At 41.5% G+C, this 27,500-nt stretch overlaps 1 protein-coding gene and 1 long non-coding RNA gene across 2 annotated transcripts in view; one reads left to right on the forward strand and one right to left on the reverse strand.

The window, feature by feature from the left end:
• The window catches only part of znf148 (zinc finger protein 148), a 32,759-nt gene extending 6,719 nt beyond the window's left edge, over positions 1-26,040 (forward strand). The window contains 5 exon segments of the mRNA XM_062068859.1: positions 6,716-6,841; positions 8,954-9,077; positions 9,166-9,249; positions 9,347-9,465; positions 19,289-26,040. Of these exon segments, the coding sequence (XP_061924843.1) occupies positions 6,716-6,841; positions 8,954-9,077; positions 9,166-9,249; positions 9,347-9,465; positions 19,289-20,899 (2,064 nt within the window). The 3' untranslated portion in view covers positions 20,900-26,040.
• Positions 1-27,500, reverse strand: part of LOC133664344 (uncharacterized) — a 34,660-nt gene that overhangs the window by 2,541 nt on the left and 4,619 nt on the right. The window contains exons 2-3 of the long non-coding RNA XR_009828572.1: positions 26,611-26,710; positions 7,088-7,258 (exon numbers count right to left, since the gene is read on the reverse strand). This is a non-coding gene — a long non-coding RNA (uncharacterized LOC133664344). The remainder of the gene's footprint in view (positions 1-7,087; positions 7,259-26,610; positions 26,711-27,500) is intronic.

Below are 27,500 nucleotides of genomic sequence, written 5' to 3' on the forward strand. Positions count from 1 at the left end.
GCTCCACCTACGCCAGCCAGCCCTCATCTGCTCATCAACACCCGTGCTCACCTGCGTTCCAGCGATCAACGGAAGGACGAAGGACTTCACCCGATCATCCGTGCGGTCGGCGGCTAGCGCGTCTGCTATCCAAGTCAAAGTCCTCGTGGTTGTGTTGCTGCAGCCAGCCGCTAATACACCAATCCCACCTACAGCTTTCTTCTTTGCAGTCTTCATTGTTCATTAAACAAATTGCAAAAGATTCACCAACACAGATAAAAACAGAATACTGTGGAATTTTGAAATGAAAACAGAGCTTTTTTGTATTGGATTCAAAGGTGTACCAATACTTCCGTTTCAACGATTGACGTCACGCGCATACGTCATCATACATAGACGTTTTCAACTGGAAGTTTAGCGGGAAATTTAAAATTGCACTTTATAAGTTAACCCGGCCGTATTGGCATGTGTTGCAATGTTAAGATTTCATCATTGATATATAAACTATCAGACTGCGTGGTCGGTAGTAATGGGTTTCAGTAGGCCTTTAAAGCTCTACTATGCAAAGCGAAAGCCATTTATCAACAACATCCAGAAACTCTGGGCGCGAGATCATCTAAGATGGACTGATACAAAGTGGAAAAGTGTTCTGTGGTCTGACGAGTCCACATTTCAAATTGTTTTTGGAAATATTCGACATCGTGTCATCCGGACCAAAGGGGACGCGAACCATCCAGACTGTTATCGATGCAAAGTGTAAAAGCCAGCATGTGTGATGGTATGGGGGTGTATTAGTGCCCAAGACATGGGTAACTTACACATCTGTGAAGGCACCATTAATGCTGAAAGGTACATACAGGTTTTGGAGCATACAATGTCGCCATCCAAGCAACATTATAATGGACGCCCCTGCTTATTTCAGCAAGACAATGCCAAGCCACATTCAGCACGTGTTTCAACAGCGTGGCTCCGTAAAAAAAGAGTGCGGGTACTTTCCTGGCCCGCCTGCAGTCCAGACCTGTCTCCCATCGAAAATGTGTGGCGCATTATGAAGCCTAAAATACGACAGCGGAGACCCCGGACTGTTGAACGACTGAAGCTCTACATAAAACAAGAATGGGAAAGAATTCCACTTTCAAAGCTTCAACAATTAGTTTCCTCAGTTCCCAAATGTTTACTGAGTGTTGAAGGAATCAATAAAGTACTATCTATCTATCTAAAAGGAAAGGCCATGTAACACAGTGGTGAACATGCCCTTTCCCAACTACTTTGGCACGTGTTGCAGCCATGATATTCTAAGTTAATTATTGTTTGCAAAAAATAAGTAAAGTGTATGAGTTTGAACATCAAATATCTTGTCTTTGTAGCATATTCAACTGAATATGGGTTGAAAAGGATTTGCAAATCATTGTATTCCGTTTATATTTACATCTAACACTATTTCCCAACTCATATGGAAACGGGGTTTGTACATACTGTAAGTATATATGTAGTATCTAGTAACATTCATAATAACATGTAATATTTACATATTTTCATCATTTTAAGCATGCGGTGGTGTATTAATTTCACAGAAGGCATCACAACGTTCACTTTCCCTTCAACAACAACAAGACTACTAATCATGGCAGACTTGATGAGAGACAACAAAGACTACTTTGGTACAAATGATGATCCAGAAACTTCTATTTTTGATCCTGAATGTAATCAGGATGATCTACAAGTTTTAGAAGCTGTGTGCTAAACAGATGCAGCTTTAGTCAAACACTAAGTGACACGACGGGGTTTTCACAGCTTACTGCGGGGTTCGTTCTCCCGAAATGCAGACGGACCACAATAGTGGAATATTTGAAGGAGAATTATCTCACTGCCATATTTTAAAGTCTATAAGACAGTCCTTCAAGCATTTTGCCGCCGTGATTATGGTTGTGGCCTAAAATGTCTTTTCATGCGACAGTTCTTTCATAACACAACCTCCATCAAGGCTGTAAGTATATATGTAGTATCTAGTAACATTCATAATAACATGTAATATTTACATATTGTGCTCATTTTAAGCGTACGGCGGTGTACTAATTTCACAGACGCATCACAACCTTCACTTTCCCTTCAACAACAACAAGACTACTAATCATGGCAGACTTGATGAGAGACAACAAAGACTACTTTGGGACAAAGGATGATCCAGAAACTTCTATTTTTGAGCCTGAATATAAGGAGGATGATCTACAAGTTTTAGAAGCTGTGTGCTAAACAGATGCAGCTTTAGTCAAACGCTAAGCATCATGTAGCAGTATTGCTAAGTGCTAAACAAGATATACAAACATAATAAAATAATTGCTTACTGTACAATGTCTGCTCTCACTGGGATAAAGACTGATGGGATGTTTATATCTTCCCCTTTACATCAACAAGTCATCAAAATAATTTTTTTGTCTTGTCTTTCTCACCATTTCCGGGTCTTAGTTGGATGTCAAAATTGACCAACTTGTGGGTCCACAACCTTCTACTATCCAGGTGAGAGACATGATTTATAATCTAGAATTAACTTTCACCAACTCAAAAGGCGATGCAGCTGCTCAATATGTCAATATAGCAGCATAAGCTACTTAGCTCTCCGAGATCACGGCGCCGCTAAAAGTAGTTCCTCTGCGTTTGCGTAATATCATCAATACTTGTTAATATTCAGGTCACGACACCAGGGTGTACCCCGCCTTCCGCCCGAATGCAGCTGAGATAGGCTACAGCACCCCCCGCGACCCCAAAAAGGGACAAGCGGTAAAAATGGATGGATGGATGGATATGTAAATGGAGTATTGTTGGCGGCTTTGGGATGTTTTTTTTAGAAGGTTTATGGGCGCAATAGTGTACTCCTATTATTTACATTGTTAGCTACTTTGTACTTGCCAAAAAAAAAGACAATTATAAGTGCTCCTTTTCTTACATTAGAATTGTGAATGATAGGCAAAATTTTTAAAAAGTGCACTTCCCCTTTAAGGCACACAATTCAGTGAAAGTCACAATGCTATCAAAGCATTGCATTTACTGTATATTTTACATTTAAATCAGAATTATTCGGACAATACATTTCAGTCCTTAATGCAATTTGCGATCGCGCCGCTTGGCACAAACTCATCAAATCCGCGTTTTCGCCAATCAAATTTGCCAATTATCATGTGAACTGTGTAATCGAAACTTTTGTTTCTTGTGTAGACGAAGCAGGAACAACAACGGCTAACAACAAAATAGTCTTCATCCCACCTAGCTTAGACATCCTTCTGATTTTGGTGTACAGCGCTGAGCATTCTGGGTAATGTGGTACTGCATATAAACAGATGATATTGATTGATATTGATATATATTTTTATTTCAAATATGCATAAAAACAAGAGCAAGCCTGATCCAATACAGTGCTATAGCCTTAACAGCCATTATAACAAAATGAAAACAATGGAGAATAAAAAACAAAAACAAATGAGCATTGGACTTTCTTTTTCTTTTTTTCTTTTTTTTTACATATTTGAAAAGGAGTGAGAATTAGCGACGCACAGGCATCCTCACTTGCTAGTTTAAATGTATTTATAAATATTAATTTAACCTTTGTTTACCCAGGCTAAGTCAATTAAGACCAGATTCTCATTTGCAATGCTGACTAGCAAAGAGGCAGCATTTACATGACCGAGATGTTGAAGTGTGATAACAATTTCTTATCATCTTATTTACGAAATTTACCGCTATACTTTGCTCTCAACAGTTCACAAATGCTTTAAATGTGCTAAATGAATGTTTAAGATGGACAAAGTCATTTGACAAAGCTTTTACTGCCATCGAGAGTCTTCTTGGAATTAGAGGGATACGCCAGTACAGTGTTTGTTTTCATGTGCTTTTTGAAGTGAAGGTTACAAGGAACACTTCAGACATTGACAACAAATTTGGAAAGTCACATTTTGTTTCAATGACATTAAAGGCCTACTGAAATGAAATGTTCTTATTTAAATGGGGGTAGCAGGTCCATTCTATGTGTCATACTTGATCATTTCACGATATTGCCATATTTTTGCTGAAAGGATTTAGTAGAGAACATCGACGATAAAGTTCGCAACTTTTGGTCGCTGATAAAAAAGCCTTGCCTGTACCGGAAGTAGCGTGACGTCACAGGTTGAAGAGCGCCTCACATCTGCACATTGTTTACACCAGCAGCGAGAGCGATTCGGACCGAGAAAGCAACAATTACCCCATAAATTTGAGCGAGGATGAAAGATTCGTGGATGAGGAACGTGAGAGTGAAGGACTAGAGTGCAGTGCAGGACGTATCTTTTTTCGCTCTGACCGTAACTTAGGTACAAGGGCTCATTGGATTCCACACTTTCTCCTTTTTCTATTGTGGATCACGGATTTGTATTTTGAACCACCTCGGATACTATATCCTCTTGAAAATGAGAGTCGAGAACGCGAAATGGACATTCACAGTGACTTTTATCTCCACGACAATACATCGGCGAAGCACTTTAGCTACGGAGCTAATGTGATAGCATCGTGCTTAACTACAGATAAAAACAGAAGAAACATGCCCCTGACTGGAAGGATAGACAGAAGATCAACAATACTACTATTACTTCTACTCTCAGGAGACACAGAACCAAACACTGGACCTGTACCCACACGGTTAATGCTGTCCAGCCTGGCGAAGCCTAGCAATGCTGTTGCTAACGACGCCATTGAAGCTAACTTAGCTACGGGACCTCGACAGAGCTATGCTAAAAACATTAGCTCTCCACCTACGCCAGCCCTTATCTGCTCATCAACACCCGTGCTCACCTGCGTTCCAGCGATCGACGGCGCGACGAAAGACTTCACCACGATGATCGGTGCGGTCGGCGGCCCGGAGACAGAGGAAGTCAACCCAGACACCGGTGAGGACAGCGGCGCGGCGGCGGACGGCGTTGTAGCTTTCGACGACACCCCGGCCGCCATCAGAGTCGGCAAGAAACATATATTTCCCCAAAGTTACGTACGTGACATGCACATAGCGGCACGCACGTACGGGCAAGCTATCAAATGTTTGGAAGCCAAAGCTGTACTCACGGTAGCGTGTCTGCTATCCAACTCAAAGTCCTCCTGGTTGTGTTGCTGCAGCCGGCCGCTAATACACCGATCCCACCTACAGCTTTCTTCTTTACAGTCTCCATGGTTAATTGAACAAATTGCAAAAGATTCACCAACACAGATGTCCAGAATACTGTGGAATTATGTGGTGAAAACAGACGACTTAAGCTGGCCACCGTGCTATTCCAAAATGTCTGCGTCAACCCGTGACGTCACGCGCAAACGTCATCATACCAAGACGTTTTCAGCCGGATATTTCCCGGGAAATTTAAAATTGCACTTTATAAGTTAACCCGGCCGTATTGGCATGTGTTGCAGTGTTAAGATTTCATCATTGATATACAAACTACCAGACTGCGTGGTCGGTAGTAGTGGCTTTCAGTAGGCCTTTAAGAAAAAAAAGGCAAACGTTCTGAAAAGGCTTTTGCAAATTCAGACATTTTAAGGCCGCAACAGTCACAAAAAAAATGATGAATTGACATTTATACTATTAATACTAAAGAATTATATATTCAGCAGTTTTCCTAATAACATTAATATATGATAACGGCGTTACTTTTACTAGTAACAAGTATTCAAATTAATTACTTATATGTACGTTGCAATAACCGTTATCAAGACGTGTGCAGTAACCTGGCACGCTACTTTTGATACCAACAAGACAACGTCAGAAGCACAGCAAGTTCAATGCAGGAAATATATTTGTATTAATTCAAGCATCAACCAGAACTACACACAAAATGACATTGATATTAAATAGCAATGTAATACTTACACACTACTACTGCGAGGGAATAAAGAACAACAAATTAATGATTTAAGTGACAAGCTAGGTATCCTACAATACCCTGTGTGTGGACAAGGAGACTACAGCAATGGAAACATATTCAATCACTCTATTAATTAGCGTGGAAATTTTATAAAGGCTGCTGCCAAAGTAACAAACACAGCCGAGCCAAAGCTTGTCTGTCTGGGCGCTGATGTCACATGTCACTTAAAGGCACACACACTCTGCTCTCATGAAACATCACAACTGCATATGCCTGTTTTTTATTTGTATTTAATTAACACAATAATTACATCTCCTAGTAATTAATTGCATTTATTAAAGAGTCATTTTGTTACTAATTTGATAATTTTTTCGGCAAAGTAACAATAATAATTTTTTAAAATAAATTAACCCAACACTAATATTCAGTGCCTTCCTGTTTTTTAACTATTGATTTTTTTCCCCTCCATATCGCCCATCTGTACTTACAGCTCATTCAAAAAGGCGTTAACTAAAGTGCAATATTATTATGTAAACATGACTGATGACGTTCTTTTATTATTTACTTTTTACTTTTTAAATATCTCAATTCTGTACACTGCTGCTGGAATTTTTATTTTCCTGAGGGAACTCTCCTGAAGGAATCAATAAAGTACTAACTATCTATCTAAACTAGATTCCGTCCATCCATCCATTTTCTAGCGCTTGTCCCGTTCGGGGTCGCGGGGGCTGCTGGAGCCTATCTCAGCTACATTCACACTTTCAAAATAGCTTATTTTTTTCTCTGAGTGCGCGCTTCATTTTCGTTTGGAATTTTGCAAAATCATTTTTCTGTTTATGCTCTTTTTTTTTTTTTTACAGCTCAACATTAAGCAAGAATTAAAACTGACTGAGTCACCAGTGCAGATAAAGAAGGACAAAAAAGCAGTCAAGGATCTGATCATTTGTCCCAAGAAGAAGAAAAGGAAACAACACTCACCAGCAAAGGTACAAAAGAGACAATTACTGTATTTCTGGACTACAAAGGTATATAAACCACACGCTCTAAATCTTGGGGGAAAAAATATTTAGATATATTAGCCGCATCGGTCTATTTATAGTCTTTGGTATGACTCGGGCAGGGTTTGAACTCACAATCTACCCATCTCAGGGCGGACATTCTAAGCCGCAGATATATACGTTGTGAAATGAGTTATTTACACATAAATATTCTGTAAATGTTTATTTACATACCTTAATTGTTTCCAACTGGTGTCTGTAACACGGCAGTAAAACGGCTGATCAAACAAAACAGAAGTCGTCGTCGTGGAGCCACTAGCTGCGGAAGCTCGCTCTCCAATCAGCTAAACAGACCCGATAACTCCACGGTGACGTTTTGGTGAATTTACTGAGGAATTAGTGAAACTGAAACAATACAAAAAGAATGCCATTGTAAGTTAATAATGCTAACACAGACACTAAACGTGTTAGTATGTTAGCTGATGCTAATGTCGCTGGCTTGATTACATTACGATAGCACGTACAAATATGCATGAAAACCCTCCTACAGACATCAAACACAGGACGGTTTAGTAAGTAAGAATTGTTTTAGTTATATTGTAAAACTTAAAAACGTTGCTCGGAGTGATGAATGAAGAATCCATACAAGTAGAAACGCTATGGACGATTAGACGACACTTCTACTTCCGGTTGAAAGCACTAAATGGAAGGACACTGCAGCACCAATAGTGAGCGAACTCATCCAAAAGATGGCGCCATAGCACAAACAATGACACACCTGTTTAGTGTCTTTGCTTGTTTGTTTTTTTAAAATTTTTTTACTATTGGCATTATGGCAGTCAGCAAAGAAATATCCATACATCACCGTTTTATAAGCCACAAGATCCAAAGTGTAGGAAAAACCTTTTCACATTGTCATTATGGGGTATTGTGTGTAAAAAGAACTGATTTAGCTATATTGTTGAACCTAAAAGCGTTGCTTGGAGTGATGAATGAAGAATCCGTACGAGTAGAAACGTTACGGACATCTAGAACAGGGGTGTCAAACTCATTTTAGCTCAGGGGCCGCATGGAGGAAAATCTGTGCACACGCGGGCCGGGCTATTAGAATCATGGCTTTAAAACAAATAAAAATGAAGACAACTTCAGATTGTTTTATTTGTCTTACTTTGGCCAAAAATAGAACAAACACATTCTAAAAATATAGAAAAAACTACCGGTGTTACTGTGGGACCCCATTTTTATGACTTAATGGGGTCCCTGGGACCCCTTTTGAAAATTCCTAGCGCCAACACTGATGGAGTATTGGTGCGTGCAAAACAGCAGCAGGCAGCCGTGGCCTGCGGGCCGGTTCTAATACTAATCAAATATCATCCCGGGGGCCATAGATCATTCATTCGGGCCTTGACTTTGACACCACTGATCTAGAAGATGGAACGGCGCTTGTACTTCCGGTTGAAATAACTAAACAGAAGAACCCAGCAGCACCTGAAGTGAGCAAACTTGTCCAAAAGATGGCGCCATAGCACAAACAATAATCAAATCAATCAATGTTTATTTATATAGCCCTAAATCACAAGTGTCTCAAAGGACTGCACAAGCCACAACGACATCCTCGGTTCAGATCCCACATAAGGGCAAGGAAAAACTCACAATCCAGTGGAATGTCAATGTGAATTGACTATGAGAAACCTTGGAGAGGACCGCAGATGTGGGTGACCCCCCCCCACCCCCCCCCCCTCCACCACCCTCTCTAGGGGAGACCTTATGCAATGGACGTCGAGTGGGTCTAGCATAATATTGTGAAAGTCCAGTCCATAGTGGATCTAACATAATAACATAACATAACACCATTTCAGTGTCTTTGCATGTGTTTTATGAAAACTATTTTTATTATGGCCGTCAGTGAAGAAAAATCCATAAATTAGCAACATTGTTTTATAAACCGCAGGGTTGAATGTGTAGAAACAAAATAGTGGCTTATAGTCCGGAATTTAGGATAATTATGTTTGTTAGCAAAGTACACGTTTACAATAAATAAGGATTTCCCCAAAGATTGCAAAATATCCAAATGTATTTTCTTGTGGGATTGTGTCACAGATCCTCAGCATTAATGACGACGGTTCCTTTGGCATTCAGAACCCCAAGTGCCACGTGTGTGTTCACTGTAACGCAGCCTTCAGAACCAACTACCATCTACAGAGGCACGTCTTCATTCACACCGGTATGCCTTGTCCAAATGTCACTTCTCACTTGGAAACTCAAACTGTTTTTGACCCAAGTTTGCATCCTGTATGGGAATCACATTTCAGGTGAGAAACCGTTCCAGTGCAGCCAGTGTGACATGCGCTTCATTCAGAAGTACCTTCTCCAGAGGCACGAGAAAATTCACACCGGTGGGTGTTCCCGTGCACAAATTGTACCTTGTTTGATGTTGTTTAACCCAAGTGGGTCATAGTGTGTGTTTTTTTTGGTCTGCATTGTCATGCTCAGGCGAGAAGCCTTTCCGCTGCGACGAGTGTGGTATGAAGTTCATCCAGAAGTATCACATGGAGAGACACAAGAGGACACACAGTGGAGAGAAGCCCTACCAGTGCGACTACTGTCACCAGGTTATATTTGTTACTGCTTCAAAATTCTCTGTAGTCATATTTGATTGTGAGAATTGTGGGCAAAAAGGTGATAGATGTATAGCTTGAGATAGAACTCGGGTTGGGCATCGACGTAACCAGGTCTTACATTCCCATTCCCCCAAAACTAGAGATGTCCGATAATATCGGACTGCCGATATTATCGGCCAATAAATTCTTTAAAATGTGATATCGGAAATTATCGGTATCTGTTTCAAAAAGTAAAATTTATGACTTTTTAAAACGCCGCTGTGTACACAGACGTAGGGAAAAGTACAGAGCACCAATAAACCTTAAACGCACTGCCCAGTCACATAATATCTACGGCTTTTCACACACACAAGTGAATGCAATTCATACTTGGTCAACAGCCATACAGGTCACACTAAGGGTGGCCGTATAAGCAACTTTTAACACCGTTACATATAGGCGCCACACTGTGAACCCACACCAAACAAGAATGACAAACACATTTCGGGAGAACATCCGCACCGTAACACAACATAAACACAACAGAACAAACACCCAGAACCCCTTGCAGCACTAACTCTTCCAAAACGCTACAATATACACCCCCCCCCCCCCCCCCTCCATAAGTTTAGTTAATTTATTTTGGAAAACCTTGTTACGTTGTTTAATGCATCCAGCGGGGCATCACAACAAAATTAGGCATAATAATGTGTTAATTCCACGACTGTATATATCGGTATCGGTTGATATCGGAATCGGTAATTAAGAGTTGGACAATATCGGAATATCGGCAAAAAAGCTATTATCGGACATCTCTACCCAAAACCATCAACATTTGTAAACCTTGATTACTATTGCCGATTCCTAGTCCAGAAATGTATCAAGCATCTCATTTCAGTCAATAATCCTCCACGGCGGAAAATACATTCTTACAAGTATTATTATCACTGAAGGACGAGGCTAAACATGTTACACAGCTGCTAAAATTGAAACGTGCTTAGTAGGATTGTACTTAATACCGATACTAATAAAGTACCGCTGTACTAATTAATTAAAAAAGGAACTATATTGTTTTTGAAACATCCATCCATCCATCCATTTTCTACCGCTTGTCCCTATCGGGGTCGCGGGGGGTGCTGGAGCCTGTCAGCTGCATTTGGGCGTTAGGCAGGGTACACCCTGGACAAGTCGCCACCTCAGAAACATATCGGTACTTTATTTTATTTTGTTCATGGCCATGACGGCGCGCACTGGTGATATTGCTGGTAGTATAAGCCGAGACGCATGTAAGTCAACACACACACACACACACAGAGCACTTACAAGCGGAAACAGTGTGTAGACAGAAGCGGGAGAATGAACGTATTTTGGCTTCAAAACTAATGATAAAGGTGAAGATATAAACACTGAAGCGCTGCAAGCGGTGATTTAAATCATAAATAGCTAGCAACTAACGTCCATTCACAGTGTAATAGCTGCTTCTAAATCACTAATCAGAATCAGAAGTACTTTATTAATCCCTGAGGGGACGGGAGTAAAAAAATATTCAGTCAAAGGCTGGACTCCAGGAAGGGGGTCCAGACTGAGGCCAAGGTAAAAACCGCATAGTCATAGCACACATAAACACGTTACATAGAATCAACAAAACTTGCAACAGAGGGGAGGGAGTGGGAGCTACGGAGGCCGGCTGCTGCTGTATAAGCGCTACTCAGCCGTCCATCGCCCCTAAGGGGAATGAAGCAATGGTGAAGGCAATCCTCGCCTCCATGGCGACAAAGTATGTTTCGTACAAGTATGCTTCACTACACACCGTAGGAGGATACAATAGCTAACCGCTAACAGCAAGTTAGCGCTCCTGAATGTAAACAAATGGCGTTCTGTGATTTATTTAGCCTCCAGCAAATAACAGTACTTAGAAACGTTGTGGTCACAGAATGTGACCAGAATGCCATTTGTTTACAACTGAATGGAATGCTAACGCGTTCGCTTCTGACTATTTTGGACTGGTAGAAGTCGATCCACAGCGGTCGTTCTGCCACACAATGCCTCAATGCTAACGAGAGGAAATTACACTTCAACAACTGTGGACTTTGTTTTGCTCAAACAATTGTACGTAATAAAAGAAAATAGGGTACTAGTTGAAATATTGTCTTGATATTGTCAATAGCACTCACCTTAAATACATTTACAGGGAACACGTGATCAGTATTGGCTGATTTAACTCATGGATGATAAGTATCCAAATTGGAATGATAAAAACCTGATCAGAACGCCGCTTTATCTCACACATAAACAACAGGATATGTGTAAATGTTTTTTATATGAGGTTTTCAGAAATAAAGTGAAACTTTTGTCAACGTGTTACGTTCCACAAAATACCCGCTTTAAGTGAAATCCGTGTAGTAGAAGTGGATTATTTTTTATTTCCTTTTTATATGTTATTTCGTTTATTATATATATTTTTCGTTTACATTATGTTTTATTCCATTTACAGGATTTTTTTATTTATTTACTGTGCATGTTTTTTCGTTTACCGGTTGTTTTTTTTATTTATTATGTTTTTTTTCTGTTTACAGTACTGTACAGTATATGTTAAGGGTGTAACGGTACACAAAGATTTCGGTTCGGTACGTACCTCGGTTTAGAGGTCAGAGTTCGGTTAATTTTCGGTACAGTAAGAAAAAAACTAAATATACATTTTCTGGTTATTTATTTACCAAAATTTGTAAACAATGGCTCTATCCTTTTAACATAACAATAACATACATATACACACAGGGTCGATTGCCAGGGTTAATGCAGTCAGCATATATAAAATAAAAACTAAATAAGATAAGGCTCAGAATTGGTTTCTTAACAAAACTTTTCTACATATAAAGTGCAACATTTCCACATATAAAGTGCAACATTAAACTGCTTCAAGTTGTTGCTCAGATTAAATAAAATGACAAAACTTTTCTTCTACATACAAAAAGTGCAACATTAAACAGTTTCAAGTCAACTCAGCCTCAGATTAACATTTCTTTCCCCCCAGCCTTTAACCCTGGTGATTTTCACTCAATTTTCATGTTTTTTGCCAGAAAAATCAGTTTATCCATATTGTCTGCAGAAAGAGCAAACCTGCTTGCAGTTAAAATGTCTCCAGCTTTGGAAAATACCCTTTCACTAGGCACGGAGGTAGCAGGTATGGCGAGGTAGTGCCTGGCTAACTTGGCAGTAAGAGGATATATGGGCTCATTGTTCTTCCACCATAGAAGTGGGTCAAAAATCTAGTTTTTAATGCAATATGGTCTTAAATCTGCTGCTATTAAAACACCAACGGCATTTGTTATTGCTTTAGCCCTGCCTGACTCGCCGAGGAGAGGCTGCTTGAATGCGGTGGGAGCTGTGTTTGTTCGTCTTTCTCTTCGTTGAAGCGATGTTATCCATTGTTGTATCGCACTGTAAAGCCCAAATGTTCCCAAACGGGATATCTTAACGAGGCAGGAGGGTCTTCCAGCGCTGGCTTTTACATGTTGTCGTACCCCGGGCGTTGCTAGCATGCCGTGTGTTGTGCCTCAGTGTGCATTGTTTACACAATGTGCGGTACGCTACTTAATATGTCCGTGTGGAAACTCGTTCGGTACACCTCCGAACCGTACCGAAACGGTTCAATACAAATACACGTACCGTTACACCCTTAGTATATGTATGCTCGCATCAAACAATTTTGTAAATAAGTCAAGCTGAACGCATTCTGTACTGTACAGGACACATGGCATGAAGAAGATTGATTGACGATGGTCTACAGTCCCTTAGCGAATCAGGACGCAGAACACAATGCGCATTCATACAATGTAAAAAAAAAAAGCATGTGACACTGTAAAACGTTACACACTAAGGGTGTAACGGTACGTGTATTTGTATTGAACCGTTTCTGTACGGGGGTTTCGGTTTGGTTCGGAGGTGTACCGAACGAGTTTCCACACGGACATATAAAGTAGTGTACCGCACGTTGTGTAAACAATGCACAACACACGGCATGCTAGCAGCGACCGGGCTACGACAACAAAGCGAAAGCGGTTTGCCGACATTGTTCAGCAGCGGTAGAGTATGCTTCTGGCAACACGTCAAACATGCTAACCCATTTGTACCCCAAGTGAACATCGCTTCAACGACGAGAAAGACGAGCGTCGTGCAAACACCGCATTCAAGCAGCCTCTCTACGGTGAGTCAGGCAGGGCTAAAGCAATAACAAATGCCGTTGGTGTTTTTATAGCAGCAGATTTAAGACCATATTGCATTAAAAACTAGATTTTGACCCACTTTTTCTTTCTGCAGACAATGTGGATAAACTGATTTTTCTGTCAAAAAACATGAAGATTGAGTGAAAGTCACCAGGGTTAAAGGCTGGGGGGAAAGAAAAGTTAATCTGAGGCTGCGTTGACTTGAAACTGTTTAATGTTGCACTTTTTATATGTAGAAGAAAAGTTTTGTCATTTTATTTAATCTGAGCAACAACTTGAGGCAGTTTAATGTTGATTAACGTGGACCCCGACTTAAACAAGTTGAAAAAGTTATCCGGGTGTTACCATTTAGTGGTCAATTGTACGGAATATGTACTGTACTGTGCAAACTACTAATAAAAGTCTCAATTAATCAATCAAAAAAAGCACTTTATATGTAGAAAGGTTTTGTTAAGAAACCATTCTGAGCCTTATCTTATTTACTTTTTATTTTATATATATTGACCACATTAACCCTGGCAATGGACCCTGTGTGTGTATGTATGTTATTGTTATGCTTAGCATTCATGACTGCCTGCTGTTACACTGATCAGCCTAGTGGTGGCTCACATCCATCACACACAGAGCTATTTCTATTTTTGGGCAGAATTATTATAGTGTTTCCAATGTTAAAAGGATAAAGCCATTGTTTACAAATTCGGTAAATAAATAACCAAAAAATGTATATTTTGTTGTTTTCTTACTGTACAGAAAGTGAACCGAACCGTGACCTCTAAACCGAGGTACGTACCGAACCGACATTTTTGTGTACCGTTATACCCTTTTTACACACACAAAAGAAATCTGTATAACAGCCAGGAAAGGTAAACCGTGTTGTAGCGAGGGAACACTGTACTCCTATGGAAACAAATATTTATATTCAAGATCAAAGGATTGATATTTATTGTAGGAGACAGAATTGGGGGTTTTGAGGACCAGTGCGTGTGTGGCTGTGTCACAAGTAGCACAGTCTGAAATTCATAGTACATTTTTGACCCTGTCTTCTAAAATAATTGGAATTGAGAATGTTCAAATTGAAATGATGCCCAACCCAGGGTAGAATTTTCGCACATCCTAATAATTTGCCTCGACTTTTGTAGGCTCTTTGTTTCAGTTAGCCGCCGGGCGTACTTGAACATATCCACTTCCTAAACAGAAGAAATAAAACAGATGGTACCCATAGCCACGTTTCCTAAGGCAGCTGATGTACCTGATGACAGATTGTCATAGCTATGGAAGTAATATTGTAGCAACATTTGCAAATTCGTATCTTGATTTGTGCGTGTATAATCCAATTTATGTGTCAGTGTAACAATGTGTGTGTCTGTACATCAGTCCGTGTGTGTGTGTAATCAGATCCGCTTGTGTCTCTTAAGATGTCAGTCCGTATTATGATTTGTCATGGTATAAAAATATCTGTCTGTCCGTATTTTTAATGGCGTGTGTGTAAAAAAAAAAAAAAAAACAGTTGTGTTTGCGTATTTAGATGTGTGTTCAGCAGGAAGCCTCTATTGGCTGTCTTTTTTCACATGACTTTTGCGACACTTCTGCCGTGTAAGACTTGTCTGTTAACTCCCCCTTGCCTTTCCTTATACTCACCACTAGTGGGCGCCCTGCAGCCACTCACACTCCTGTTGGCGTTGGCGCTAAGAACAATGGACTTTTCATCACTTGCTGTAAATAAAAGTTAATCTATTAGCAGTGACGTAGTTGTCAGAAGCATATTTGCATTCAAATAATGGTGGAAATGACCGCAGTTCTTAACTTCCTCCGTCAGGGGGTGGAGCTCTCCCTTAGAGAGGACTGGGAGACCCCCGTGGCTTTTTACCGGACAGACGTGCCCCTAGATACCTCCCCCAGGCAGGAAACGAGATCATTTCGGCCGCCATGTCATTACATGATCACTTATTTCTGTACAAAAATAGTCCTGACAACTAAGTCACTGCTAAAAGATGAACTTTTATTTACAGCACGTGATGAAAAGTCAATTTTTCTTTGCATAAATGGCAACAGGAGTGTGAGAGGCTGCAAGGCGCCCACTAGTGGTGAGTATAAGGAAAGGCAAGCTGAAGTTACAGACAAATCTTTTTACACGTTCAAATCGCTGTACAGACAGACAAGTCGTACACGGCAGAAGACAGCCGGTTGCTGCTTCACACATCTAAATACGCACACACATTTAAAAAACAATTTTTTACACCCACACTGAATCAAAATATGGACAGACAGATAATTTTTACACACAAACAAATCATAATTTGGACAGACATATCTTTTTTTTAAACACAGACAAATCATAGTACGGACGGACAGATATTTTTTTTACACACAGACAAATCATAATACGGATAGACAGATAAATCATAAATGAACAGACATATATTTTTTTACACACAGACAAATCATAATATGGACAGACAGATATTTTCTTAACACACAGACAAATCGTAATACGGACAGACAGATATTTGTTTACACACAGACAAATCATAATATGGACAGACAGATATTTTTTACACACAAACAAATCATAATATGGACAGACAGATATTTTTTTACACACAAAAAATCATAGTATGGAGAGACACATATTTTTTTACACACAGACAAATCATAATACGGACAGACAGATATTTTTTTACACACAGACAAATCATAATACGGACGGACAGATATTTTTTACACAGATAAATCATAATACGGACCAACAGACAAATCATAATACGGACAGACAGATATTTTTCACACACAGACAAATCATAATATGGACAGGCAGATATATTTTTTACACACGGACAAATCATAATACGGACAGACAGATATTTTTTTACACACAAACAAATCATTATATGGACAGACAGATATTTTTTACACACAGACAAATCAAAATACGGACAGATAACTTAAAAGACACACACACGGATCTGATTACACATACACACAGATTGTTATACAGACACACACATTAGTACACAGACACTTGAATTAGATTTCACACGCACAGACGGAGGTGGGGCACGATGGCGAGCGCCTGGAGGCCGGGCCTGTACCCATGGGGCCCGGCCGGGCACAGCCCGGAGAGGCAACGTTGCTCCCCCCTCCAATGGGCTCACCACCCATAGCAGGGGCCATAGAGGTCGGGTGCGATGTGAGCTGGGCGGCAGCCGAAGGCAGGGCACTTGGCGGTCCGATCCTCGGCTACAGAAGCTAGCTCTTGGGACGTGGAACGTCACCTCGCTGGGGGGAAGGAGCCTGAGCTAGTGCGCGAGGTGGAGAAGTTCCGGCTAGATATAGTCGGACTCACTTCGACGCACAGCAAGGGCTCTGGAACCAGTTCTCTCGAGAGGGGCTGGACCCTCTTCCACTCTGGCGTTGCCGGCAGTGAGAGGCGACGGGCTGGGGTGGCAATTCTTGTTGCCCCCCGGCTCAGAGCCTGCACGTTGAAGTTCAACCCGGTGGACGAGAGGGTAGCTTCCCTCCGCCTTCGGGTGGGGGAACAGGTCCTGACTGTGGTTTGCGCTTACGCGCCAAACCGCAGCTCAGAGTACCCACCCTTTTTGGATTCACTCGAGGAAGTACTTGAGAGTGCTCCCCTGGGTGATTCCCTAGTTCTACTGGGGGACTTCAATGCTCATGTTGGCAGCGACAGTGAAACCTGGAGAGGCGTGATTGGGAAGAATGGCCGCCCGGATCTGAACCCAAGCGGTGTTTTGTTATTGGACTTTTGTGCCCGTCACAGATTGTCCATAACGAACACCATGTTCAAACATAAGGGTGTCCATATGTGCACTTGGCACCAGGACACCCTAGGTCGCGGTTCCATGATCGACTTTGTAGTTGTGTCATCGGATTTGCGGCCTCATGTTATGGACACTCGGGTGAAGAGAGGGGCGGAGCTTTCTACCGATCACCACCTGGTGGTGAGTTGGCTGCAATGGTGGGGGAGGATGCCGGACAGACCTGGCAGGCCCAAGCGCATTGTGAGTGTTTGCTGGGAACGTCTGGCAGAGTCTCCTGTCAGAGAGAGTTTCAATTCCCACCTCCGGAAGAACTTTGAACATGTCGCGAGGGAGGTGCTGGACATTGAGACCGAATGGACCATGTTCCGCACCTCTATTGTCGAGGCGGCTGATTGGAGCTGTGGCCGCAAGGTAGTTGGTGCCTGTTGTGGCGGTAATCCTAGAACCCGTTGGTGGACACCGGCGGTGAGGGATGCCGTCAAGCTGAAGAAGGAGTCCTATCAGGTTCTTTTGGCTCATAGGACTCCAGAGGCAGCGGACAGGTACCGACAGGCCAAGCGGTGTGCGGCTTCAGCGGTCGCGGAGGCAAAAACTCGGACATGGGAGGAGTTCGGGGAGGCCATGGCAAACGACTTCCGGACGGCTTCGAAGCGATTCTGGACCACCATCCGCCGCCTCAGGAAGGGGAAGCAGTGCACTATCAACACCGTATATGGTGAGGATGGTGTTCTGCTGACCTCGACTGCGGATGTTGTGGATCGGTGGAGGCAATACTTCAAAGACCTCCTCAATCCCACCAACATGTCTTCCTATGAGGAAGCAGTGCCTGGGGAATCTGTGGTGGGCTCTCCTATTTCTGGGGCTGAGGTTGCTGAGGTAGTTAAAAAGCTCCTCGGTGGCAAGGCCCCGGGGGTGGATGAGACCCGCCCGGAGTTCCTTAAGGCTCTGGATGCTGTGGGGCTGTCTTGGTTGACAAGACTCTGCAGCATCGCGTGGACATCGGGGGCGGTACCTCTGGATTGGCAGACCGGGGTGGTGGTTCCTCTCTTTAAGAAGGGGAACCGGAGGGTGTGTTCTAACTATCGTGGGATCACACTCCTCAGCCTTCCCGGTAAGGTCTATTCAGGTGTACTGGAGAGGAGGCTACGCCGGATAGTTGAACCTCGGATTCAGGAGGAACAGTGTGGTTTTCGTCCTGGTCGTGGAACTGTGGACCAGCTCTATACTCTCGGCAGGGTCCTTGAGGGTGCATGGGAGCTCAAAGTAAAGCCGCTGCTCCTCCACATTGAGAGGAGCCAGATGAGGTGGTTCGGGCATCTGGTCAGGATGCCACCCGAATGCCTCCCTAGGGAGGTGTTTAGGGCACGTCCGACCGGTAGGAGGCCCCGGGGAAGACCCAGGACACGTTGGGAAGACTATGTCTCCCGGCTGGCCTGGGAACGCCTCGGGATTCCCCGGGAGGAGCTGGACGAAGTGGCTGGGGAGAGGGAAGTCTGGGCTTCCCTGCTTAGGCTGCTGCCCCCGCGACCCGACCTCGGATAAGCAGAAGAAGATGGATGGATGGATGGACGCACAGACTAAGATACACATTTGCAAATCATTTTGCTCTAATAATACTCTCACAATAGCAGATCCCTGCTTGAACTCTGTAAATCATGTGACGTATAGCAGAAACTTACCAGTGAATTCGACAAAGAAGGAAACAAGGATGACAAAGGTCCCTCCAGTAAATATTTGTGAAAATCTGTTTTTGATATTGTATCCACTTTAATCATCCTTGACTGACAATTCGTTTTCATATTTGCATAAATCTTATTTTATCATCCACAGTACTTCTCCAGAACTGACCGTGTTTTAAAGCACAGAAGAATGTGCCATGAAAACCGAGACAGAAAGACCAACAAGGCTGGCAATAAAAGTGTAGCACTACACGAAGCCGACTCTTTAAGCCCCTTCCTCACCAAAGAGTGCGTATTGCCCAAGAAGAAGCGGCAAAAGTGTGCAGACAAGTCCGACAGTTCAGGCTCCTCCACGGCCGCCCAAGCAGAAGTGCTCAACATGAAAGAAACTGAAATGAAAGAGGAACACAGAAAAACTAAATGTGAAGTTCTGCCTCTGTTCGCGGTGTCCTCCAAAGTTAAACATGAGTACGTGATTGGAGAGTACTCTGTGGAGCTTCCAGAAGAAAGTACCAGCCAACACCAAGATGGAGACTTGTCACCGGAGGAGGCAGCAACCCCTAAACTGGTCCTGAAGAAGATATCTAAGAGGAGCCTGAAACAATCCGGCGAACAAGCTCCTTGCCTGGCCACGCTGTCCTCCTTCGAGGACAACAAAGTCACACATTATACCTTTGAAATTGTTGACAAGCAAGGCCTTTTAGACGAAGTCAGCAACACAGAATCAGTTGAAACTCCGGTGAAACCGGCTACCAGCAGCACAAACTATGACGACGCCATGCAGTTTCTCAAGAAGAAACGCTACCTTCAAGCGGCGACGGCCAACAGCAGTCGGGATTACAGTCTGAACACGAGTACTATCGCTTCTCAGCCGACCGTTACTCACACGGTGGTGTCGGCAGTCATTGACGAAACAGTCCCTGCTACCATTCTGGGACCTCAGCTGATTAACGCCGAGATAAAAGCGACGCATGACAGAAATGTGTTGCCTGACGAGGTTCTTCAGACTCTGTTGGACCACTACTCCAACAAAGCTAATGGCCATTCAGACATTTCCTTTAGCGTGGCAGATGCGGAAGTTACCTCAAGCATATCTATTAATTCCTCGGATGTTTCGGACAGCAGTCCTGCTGAGAGCCTTGGAGCTGCCAGTGTTCAAACTCAGCCTCCGGCGGAGAAGTCCAGTCTCTTGCAAGAATATTCCAAATTTCTCCAGCAGGCGCTGGAAAGGACCAGCCAGAACGACAGCTACCTGACCAGCCAGAGCCTCAGTTTAGTCACGGAAAACCCCACCTTAGCCGGACAGCCTCTGTTCTCCACCGAGAAACAATTTCCTTCCCCCAGTAGGTTCAAATCAGGGACAAGTTCCCCATTACGATCCACAATAGAGAAACCTCAGTTCGGATTACTGGTCGGGGATTCCCAGCACTCATTTTCATTTTCAGGTGATGAGACCACTCCCCCTTCCACAGTGTCCCCTTCGGAGGAGGACTTCCTTGAACAGGTCTCGCCTTCCAAAAAGACGGACTCCTCTCAAGGGATTCTGCAGACTTTTCAAATAGGCACATTCGATCCAAACTTCAAGTCTCACTTCCAGACCTCCAGATCTGGTTCCTCTTCACAGTTTACAGGTGCCAATGGACAAGTAAGTCTACGCGGACACAGCACAGACTTCTCAGAGTTTCCTTTAGTCCGAGTCACTGAGACAAGGTCCCAACTGAATTCCTCCCCGGAGGTTTCATCGGGTGAAACCTTTGATTGAGGAGAAGACTCTGGGTTTTGTTCATTCTTCATTTCTGCAGCACTTTATCCCATTTCATCTGTTTTGCCAAAACACATCCCGTGGAATTCAGATAGTTTAAGTACGTTGGGAGAAAAAAGGCTCTTCTTGAACTAGTACATTGAAAAATTGGCAGTTCCCCTTTAAAAAATGTTTTTCATTTGCATCGAGAGATTAACCAACCAAAGCGTAATTTTCATGCCATATTGCACAGGTGTCTAACTCCAGACCCGATGAAATTGCATACAGTAAGAAGCAATATTGCAACAAATATTACAGTATATCATAATACCTTCTAAACATTCTTTTTTTGTCTAAACAAAATCCAATACTGAAATATTGGTTTGACCTATGATTTCAAAGCATGGTATTCATCAAATTGTTCACTTTGAAAATGACAATAGATTTCACAGTAAAATGTACAGTGTTTTTTACAGCGTATTAATGAAAATTGAAAAAACTCCTACGGGTTTTTTACGGTACAATTCCGTCGACTGAGCTACCGGGGTTTTTTTCAACCATAAAATATACGGTTGTTGTTTTTACGGTGTATTACTGTAAATGGAAAACGGTACCACATTTTTTTCCAGTTGCCAGAATTAAATAAAAAACTGGTACTGTTTTTTCAGTTAAAGTTAAAGTACCAATGATTGTCACACAAACACTAAGTGTGGCAAAATTATTCTCTGCATTTGACCCATCACCCTTGATCACCCCCTGGGAGGTGAGGGGAGCAGTGAGCAGCAGCGGTGGCCGCGCTCGGGAATAATTTTTGGTGATTTAACCCCCAATTCCAACCCTTGAGGCTGAGTGCCAAGCAGGGAGGTAATGGGTCCCATTTTTATAGTCTTTGGTATGACTCGGCCGGGGTTTGAACTCACAACCTACCTATCTCAGGGCGGACACTCTAACCACTAGGCCACTGAGTAGGTATTACATTACATTTACAGTAACATGTTAATTTTACAGTAAAATTCTGGCAACCAAGCTAGTTTTTTCCTGTAAAAAAACAAAACAGTGGTGCTGTTTATCTATTTACTGCAATACGTTTGGAAAAAAAACACTGTATAGTACATTTCTGGTGGTTGAGTTGCCAGATTTTACTGTGAAATCAAAAAAAAAAATTGCACAGTGTTCTTAAAGGCCTACTGAAATGAATTTTTTTTTATTTAAACGGGGATAGCAGATCCATTCTATGTGTCATACTTGATCATTTCGCGATATTACCATATTTTTGCTGAAAGGATTTAGTAGAGAACATCGACGATAAAGTTCGCAACTTTTGGTCGCTGATAAAAAAAGCCTTGCCTGTACCGGAAGCAGCGTGACGTCACAGGTTGAAAGGCTCCTCACATTTCCCCATTGTTTACAATGCAGCGTGAGCGATTCGGACTGAGAAAGCGACGATTACCCCATTAATTTGAGCGAGGATGAAAGATTTGTGGATGAGGAACGTGAGAGTGAAGGACTAGAGTGTAGTGCAGGACGTATCTTTTTTCGCTCTGACCGTAACTTAGGTACAAGGGTTCATTGGATTCCACACTTTCTCCTTTTTCTATTGTGGATCACGGATTTGTATTTTAAACCACCTCGGATACTATATCCTCTTGAAAATGAGAGTCGAGAACGCGAAATGGACATTCACAGTGACTTTTATCTCCACGACAATACATCGGCGGAGCTCTTTAGCTACGGAGCTAACGTGATAGCACATCGGGCTTAAATGCAGATAGAAACAAAATAAATAAACCCCTGACTGGAAGGATAGACAGAAAATCAACAATACTATTAAACCATGGACATGTAAATACACGGTAAATGCTTTCCAGGCTGGCGAAGCTTAACAATGCTGTTGCTAACGACGCCATTGAAGCTTACTTAGCAACGGGACCTCACAGAGCTATGCTAAAAACATTAGCTATCAACCTACGCCAGCCCTCATCTGCTCATCAACACCCGTGCTCACCTGCGTTCCAGCGATCGACGGAGCGACGATCATAGATGCGGCCCAGAGACGGAGGAAGTCAAGGTGAGGTCGGCGGCTAGCGCGTCTGCTATCCTTCTCAAAGTCGTCCTGGTTGTGTTGCTGTAGTCCGCCGCTAATACACTGATCCCACCTACAACTTTCTTCTTTGCAGTCTTCATTGTTCATTAAACAAATTGCAAAAGATTCACCAACACAGATGTCCAGAATACTGTGGAATTTTGAGATGAAAACAGAGCTTTTTGTATTGGATTTAATGGTGTACCAATACTTCCGGTTCAACGATTGACGTCACGCGCATACGTCATCATACATAGACGTTTTCAACCGGAAGTTTAGCGGGAAATTTAAAATTGCACTTTATAAGTTAACCCGGCCGTATTGGCATGTGTTGCAATGTTAAGATTTCATCATTGATATATAAACTACCAGACTGCGTGGTCGGTAGTAGTGGCTTTCAGTAGGCCTTTAAAAAATACATATAATAATCAAATACAAAGGCAAATTCCTATACAGTAGGGAAGGGATTCATATGGCCCCATTCCTGGGTGGATCTCACGCAAAAGGAAGAGGCAATGCAGTCTGCTGAAAATGATGGAAAGCGCCACTCTACATAGCAACTGACGCTGTGGGCAAAGTTGGAATTGCCACCAAACACATTTTAAAGATATTTAACACTCTACTACCATCTGGCGGCTAAAGTGGATAGTGCACGCCCCCAATTTGTCACATTTCATGTGTCAGGTAAACCGCAATGAAAGGGGCCATATGGGTTCCTTCCTACTGTGTTATACACCCCTGCCATATTTATTTATGTCCATCCATTCTGCTTCCTCTCACATACAAACAACTGTTTTGCTGCTAGCTACCTCCCCTTGCTTTGAAGAAACAATGAAGTGCAAAAATTCAACTCTGAAATATTCCAATTCTAGTTTTTTAGTTGCCTCCTGGGATGACACCATGACTATGAAACTGTATATCTTTTTTTTTTTTTACTGCCACTTTACTGTTGCCTGAAAAGCGTGTCGTCATTTTTGTATTTTTAGTTGAGAAGGAGGCTTGCCTTTAATCTGGATTCTTGAACATGAGCAGAATTTTGGATTGGATGTGAAAAAAATAGAGACCCCGTTTTTCTGTTTTTTTTTTTTGGTATTGCCAAATAGAAGGTCGGAACAAATCTGAAAGGATTATAGAAGCCCCCCTTCCCGTTACCATAATTGGTCGGCACACTTCTATGTAAGTGGGATGTAGTGAAATGACTTAAAAGGGTTGTGCTCGATGTTTGCACAATTTGCACATTTTTCACTACAAAAAGAATGTAGTACTTGCAATCACAATGCAGGAACGCGGCGCACCGGGAAGTATTCACAGCGCTTCACTTTTTTTCCATATTTTGTTATGCTACAGTTAGAATAGATAATATATTTTTGTCCTCAAAATTTTACACACAATACCCCATAATGACAATGTGAAAGGGTTTTTCACCAAACACTAAACAGGTGTGTCATTGTTTGTGCTATGGCGCCATCTTTTGGATGAGTTCGCTCACTATTGGTGCTGCAGTGTCCTTCCATTTGGTGCTTTCAACCGGAAGTAGAAGTGTCGTCTAGCCGTCCATAGCGTTTCTACTTGATGGATTCTTCATTCATCACTCCGGGCAACATTTTTAAGTTTTACAATATAACCAAAACAATTCTTACTTGCTAAACCGTCCCATGTGTGAGTATTTTCATGCATATTTGTATGTGCTATCGTAATGTAAACAAGCTAGCGTCTTTAGCATTAGTTAATAAGCTAACGCGTTTACATGTGTCAGTATTATTAACTAACAATGGCATTTTTTTAATATTGTTTCAGTTTTCACAAATTCCTCAGTAAATTCACCAAAACGTCAACGTAGAGTTACCGAGTCTGTTTAGTTGATTGGAGAGCGAGCTTCCGCAGCTAGTGGGTCCATGACCGTAACTTCTGTTTTGTTTGATCAGCCGTTTTACTGCTGTGTTACAGACACCGTTTGAAAACAAAGTATGTAAACAAACATTTACAGAATATTTCTGTGTAAATAACTAATTTCACACTGTATATAACTGTGGCTTATAGTCTGGTGCGGCTAATGTGTGTGTGTCTGTGTATATGTATATATGTGTATGTATGTACGTATGTGTATATATATATATATGTATATGTATACAAACCCCGTTTTCATATGAGTTGGGAAATTGTTTTAGATGTAAATATAAACGGAATACAAGGATTTGCGGCCCTGCGATGAGGTGGCGACTTGTCCAGGGTGTACCCCGCCTTCCGCCCGATTGTAGCTGAGATAGGCTCCAGCGCCCCCCGCGACCCCGAAGGGAATAAGCGGTAGAAAATGGATGGATGGACAATGATTTGCAAATCCTATTCAACCCATATTCAATTGAATGCACTACAAAGACAAGATATTTGATGTTCAAACTCATAAACTTTTTTTTTTTTTTGCAAATAATAATTAACTTAGAATTTCATGGCTGCAACATGTGCCAAAGTAGTTGGGAAAGGGCATGTTCACCACCGTGTTACATGGCCTTTCCTTTGATGATATTACGGAGCGTAGATGGTGAAATCCCTAAATTCCTTGCAATAGCTGGTTGAGAAAGGTTTTTCTTAAACTGTTCAACAATTTGCTCACACATTTGTTGACAAAGTGGTGACCCTCGCCCCATTCTTGTTTGTGAATGACTGAGCATTTCATGGAATCTACTTTTAATACCCAATCATGGCACCCACCTGTTCCCAATTTGCCTGTTCACCTGTGGGATGTTCCAAATAAGTGTTTGATGAGCATTCCTCAACTTTATCAGTATTTATTGCCACCTTTCCCAACTTCTTTGTCACGTGTTGCTGGCATCAAATTCTAAAGTTAATGATTATTTGCAACAACAAAAAAATGTTTATCAGTTTGAACATCAAATATGTTGTCTTTGTAGCATATTCTACTGAATATGGGTTGAAAATGATTTGCAAATCATTGTATTCCGTTTATATTTACATCCAACACAATTTCCCAACTCATAGAAACTGGGTTTGTATATACATGCACACACACAAATATATATATAAATATATATATATACATATATATATATATATACACACATACATACATATATATACACAGATACATATATATATATATATGTGTGTATGTATATATATATATATATATATATATATATATATATATATATATATATATACACACACATACATATATATATATACACACATACATGTATATATATATATATATATATCTATATATATATATATAGATATATATATCTATCTATATATATATAGATATATATATCTATATATATAGATAGATATATATATATCTATATATATATATATATATAATTAGTAGGTGCTGCTTATATACGGGTGCGCTCTATAGTCCGGAAAATACATGATGTATTATATAAATGCATTTAATTTTAATACATTTGCAATCATTTCTCCAACAACGTGTTCACATTGTCATCCTGTGGTATTGTGTGCAGAAGTTTGAGGACAAAAATGAATGGATTCTATTTTGGAATAAGGCAGTACGTAACACAAATGTGGTAAAAGTGAAGCGCTGTGAATACTTTCGGGTGTACTGTAACGGAGCATGTTTCTGTGGCCCATCCTTGAATATCATTTGAAAATACTATGTTTTAGTTACCTGGCATGTGGCACTTCTTTCTTGATTGCATTTTCTTCTTGGAGGATGCACACTTTTTGGGGAAGCAACCATGTGATGGAGATCCCGTACGATGAGTTCCCTGTTGTAAAATATTATGTACAATTACAGAACAGCGGTATGCGTTAACACTCACAAGAATGCCGTCATGTCAATCAAATTCTTTGGTAGAAAATGTCATTTGAAGCGACCGCGTGGTTTGAAATCAAACGGTCGTGAAATTTCCTCTGTAAATCTTTCTTGCGTGGTAGAAAGTGACACCTAAGGTGCTGCGGTGTCAAACACCGACCTTACATGTCGTCATGTTAAGTTCCACTGACAATCAGGGACAGACCGCACCAACAATAATCAATAGTGTACATTCCCTTAATATATGTATATCCTGTAAATACATTGTATATTTTCACCTTTGATTAGTACTCTGAGCAGTGTGTTACTACAATGGCGGCTTGTGCAAGACTATTGTTTCTCTTTAGAGGCATATTATTTTCTTTTTGCAGCATTTATTAGATACGGTTCCTTATGAGATTTGCATATATGAGACGCCGTCTGTGCTATCAGAGGAAAACTTCTCCTAAAGCTGTGTTGCTGACAGGTTAAGAACAATTCATTTAGATTATTCTTACCATTTAATGCAGTGGATCGGAGATTTTTTTATAGGTTTTACTGTACACGCCACCTCCGTAAAACACGGGGGGGGGGGGGGGGCGCGGCCCTAAGTCACTTTTAATAAGCACAGTCTACATGAGTGATTCTTGTACTTGTTCACGGTTTAAAAAGGCAAAACTGTTTTTGAGTTCCATGACTTAAAAGAGCAGCACTGTTTGTTTGTTTTGTTGGCCAAAAGTGTCCTTGTATAAGCTAGAGAAGAA

This window comes from Entelurus aequoreus, linkage group LG14 (genome assembly GCF_033978785.1).
Source record: "Entelurus aequoreus isolate RoL-2023_Sb linkage group LG14, RoL_Eaeq_v1.1, whole genome shotgun sequence".
Lineage (NCBI taxonomy): Eukaryota > Metazoa > Chordata > Actinopteri > Syngnathiformes > Syngnathidae > Entelurus > Entelurus aequoreus.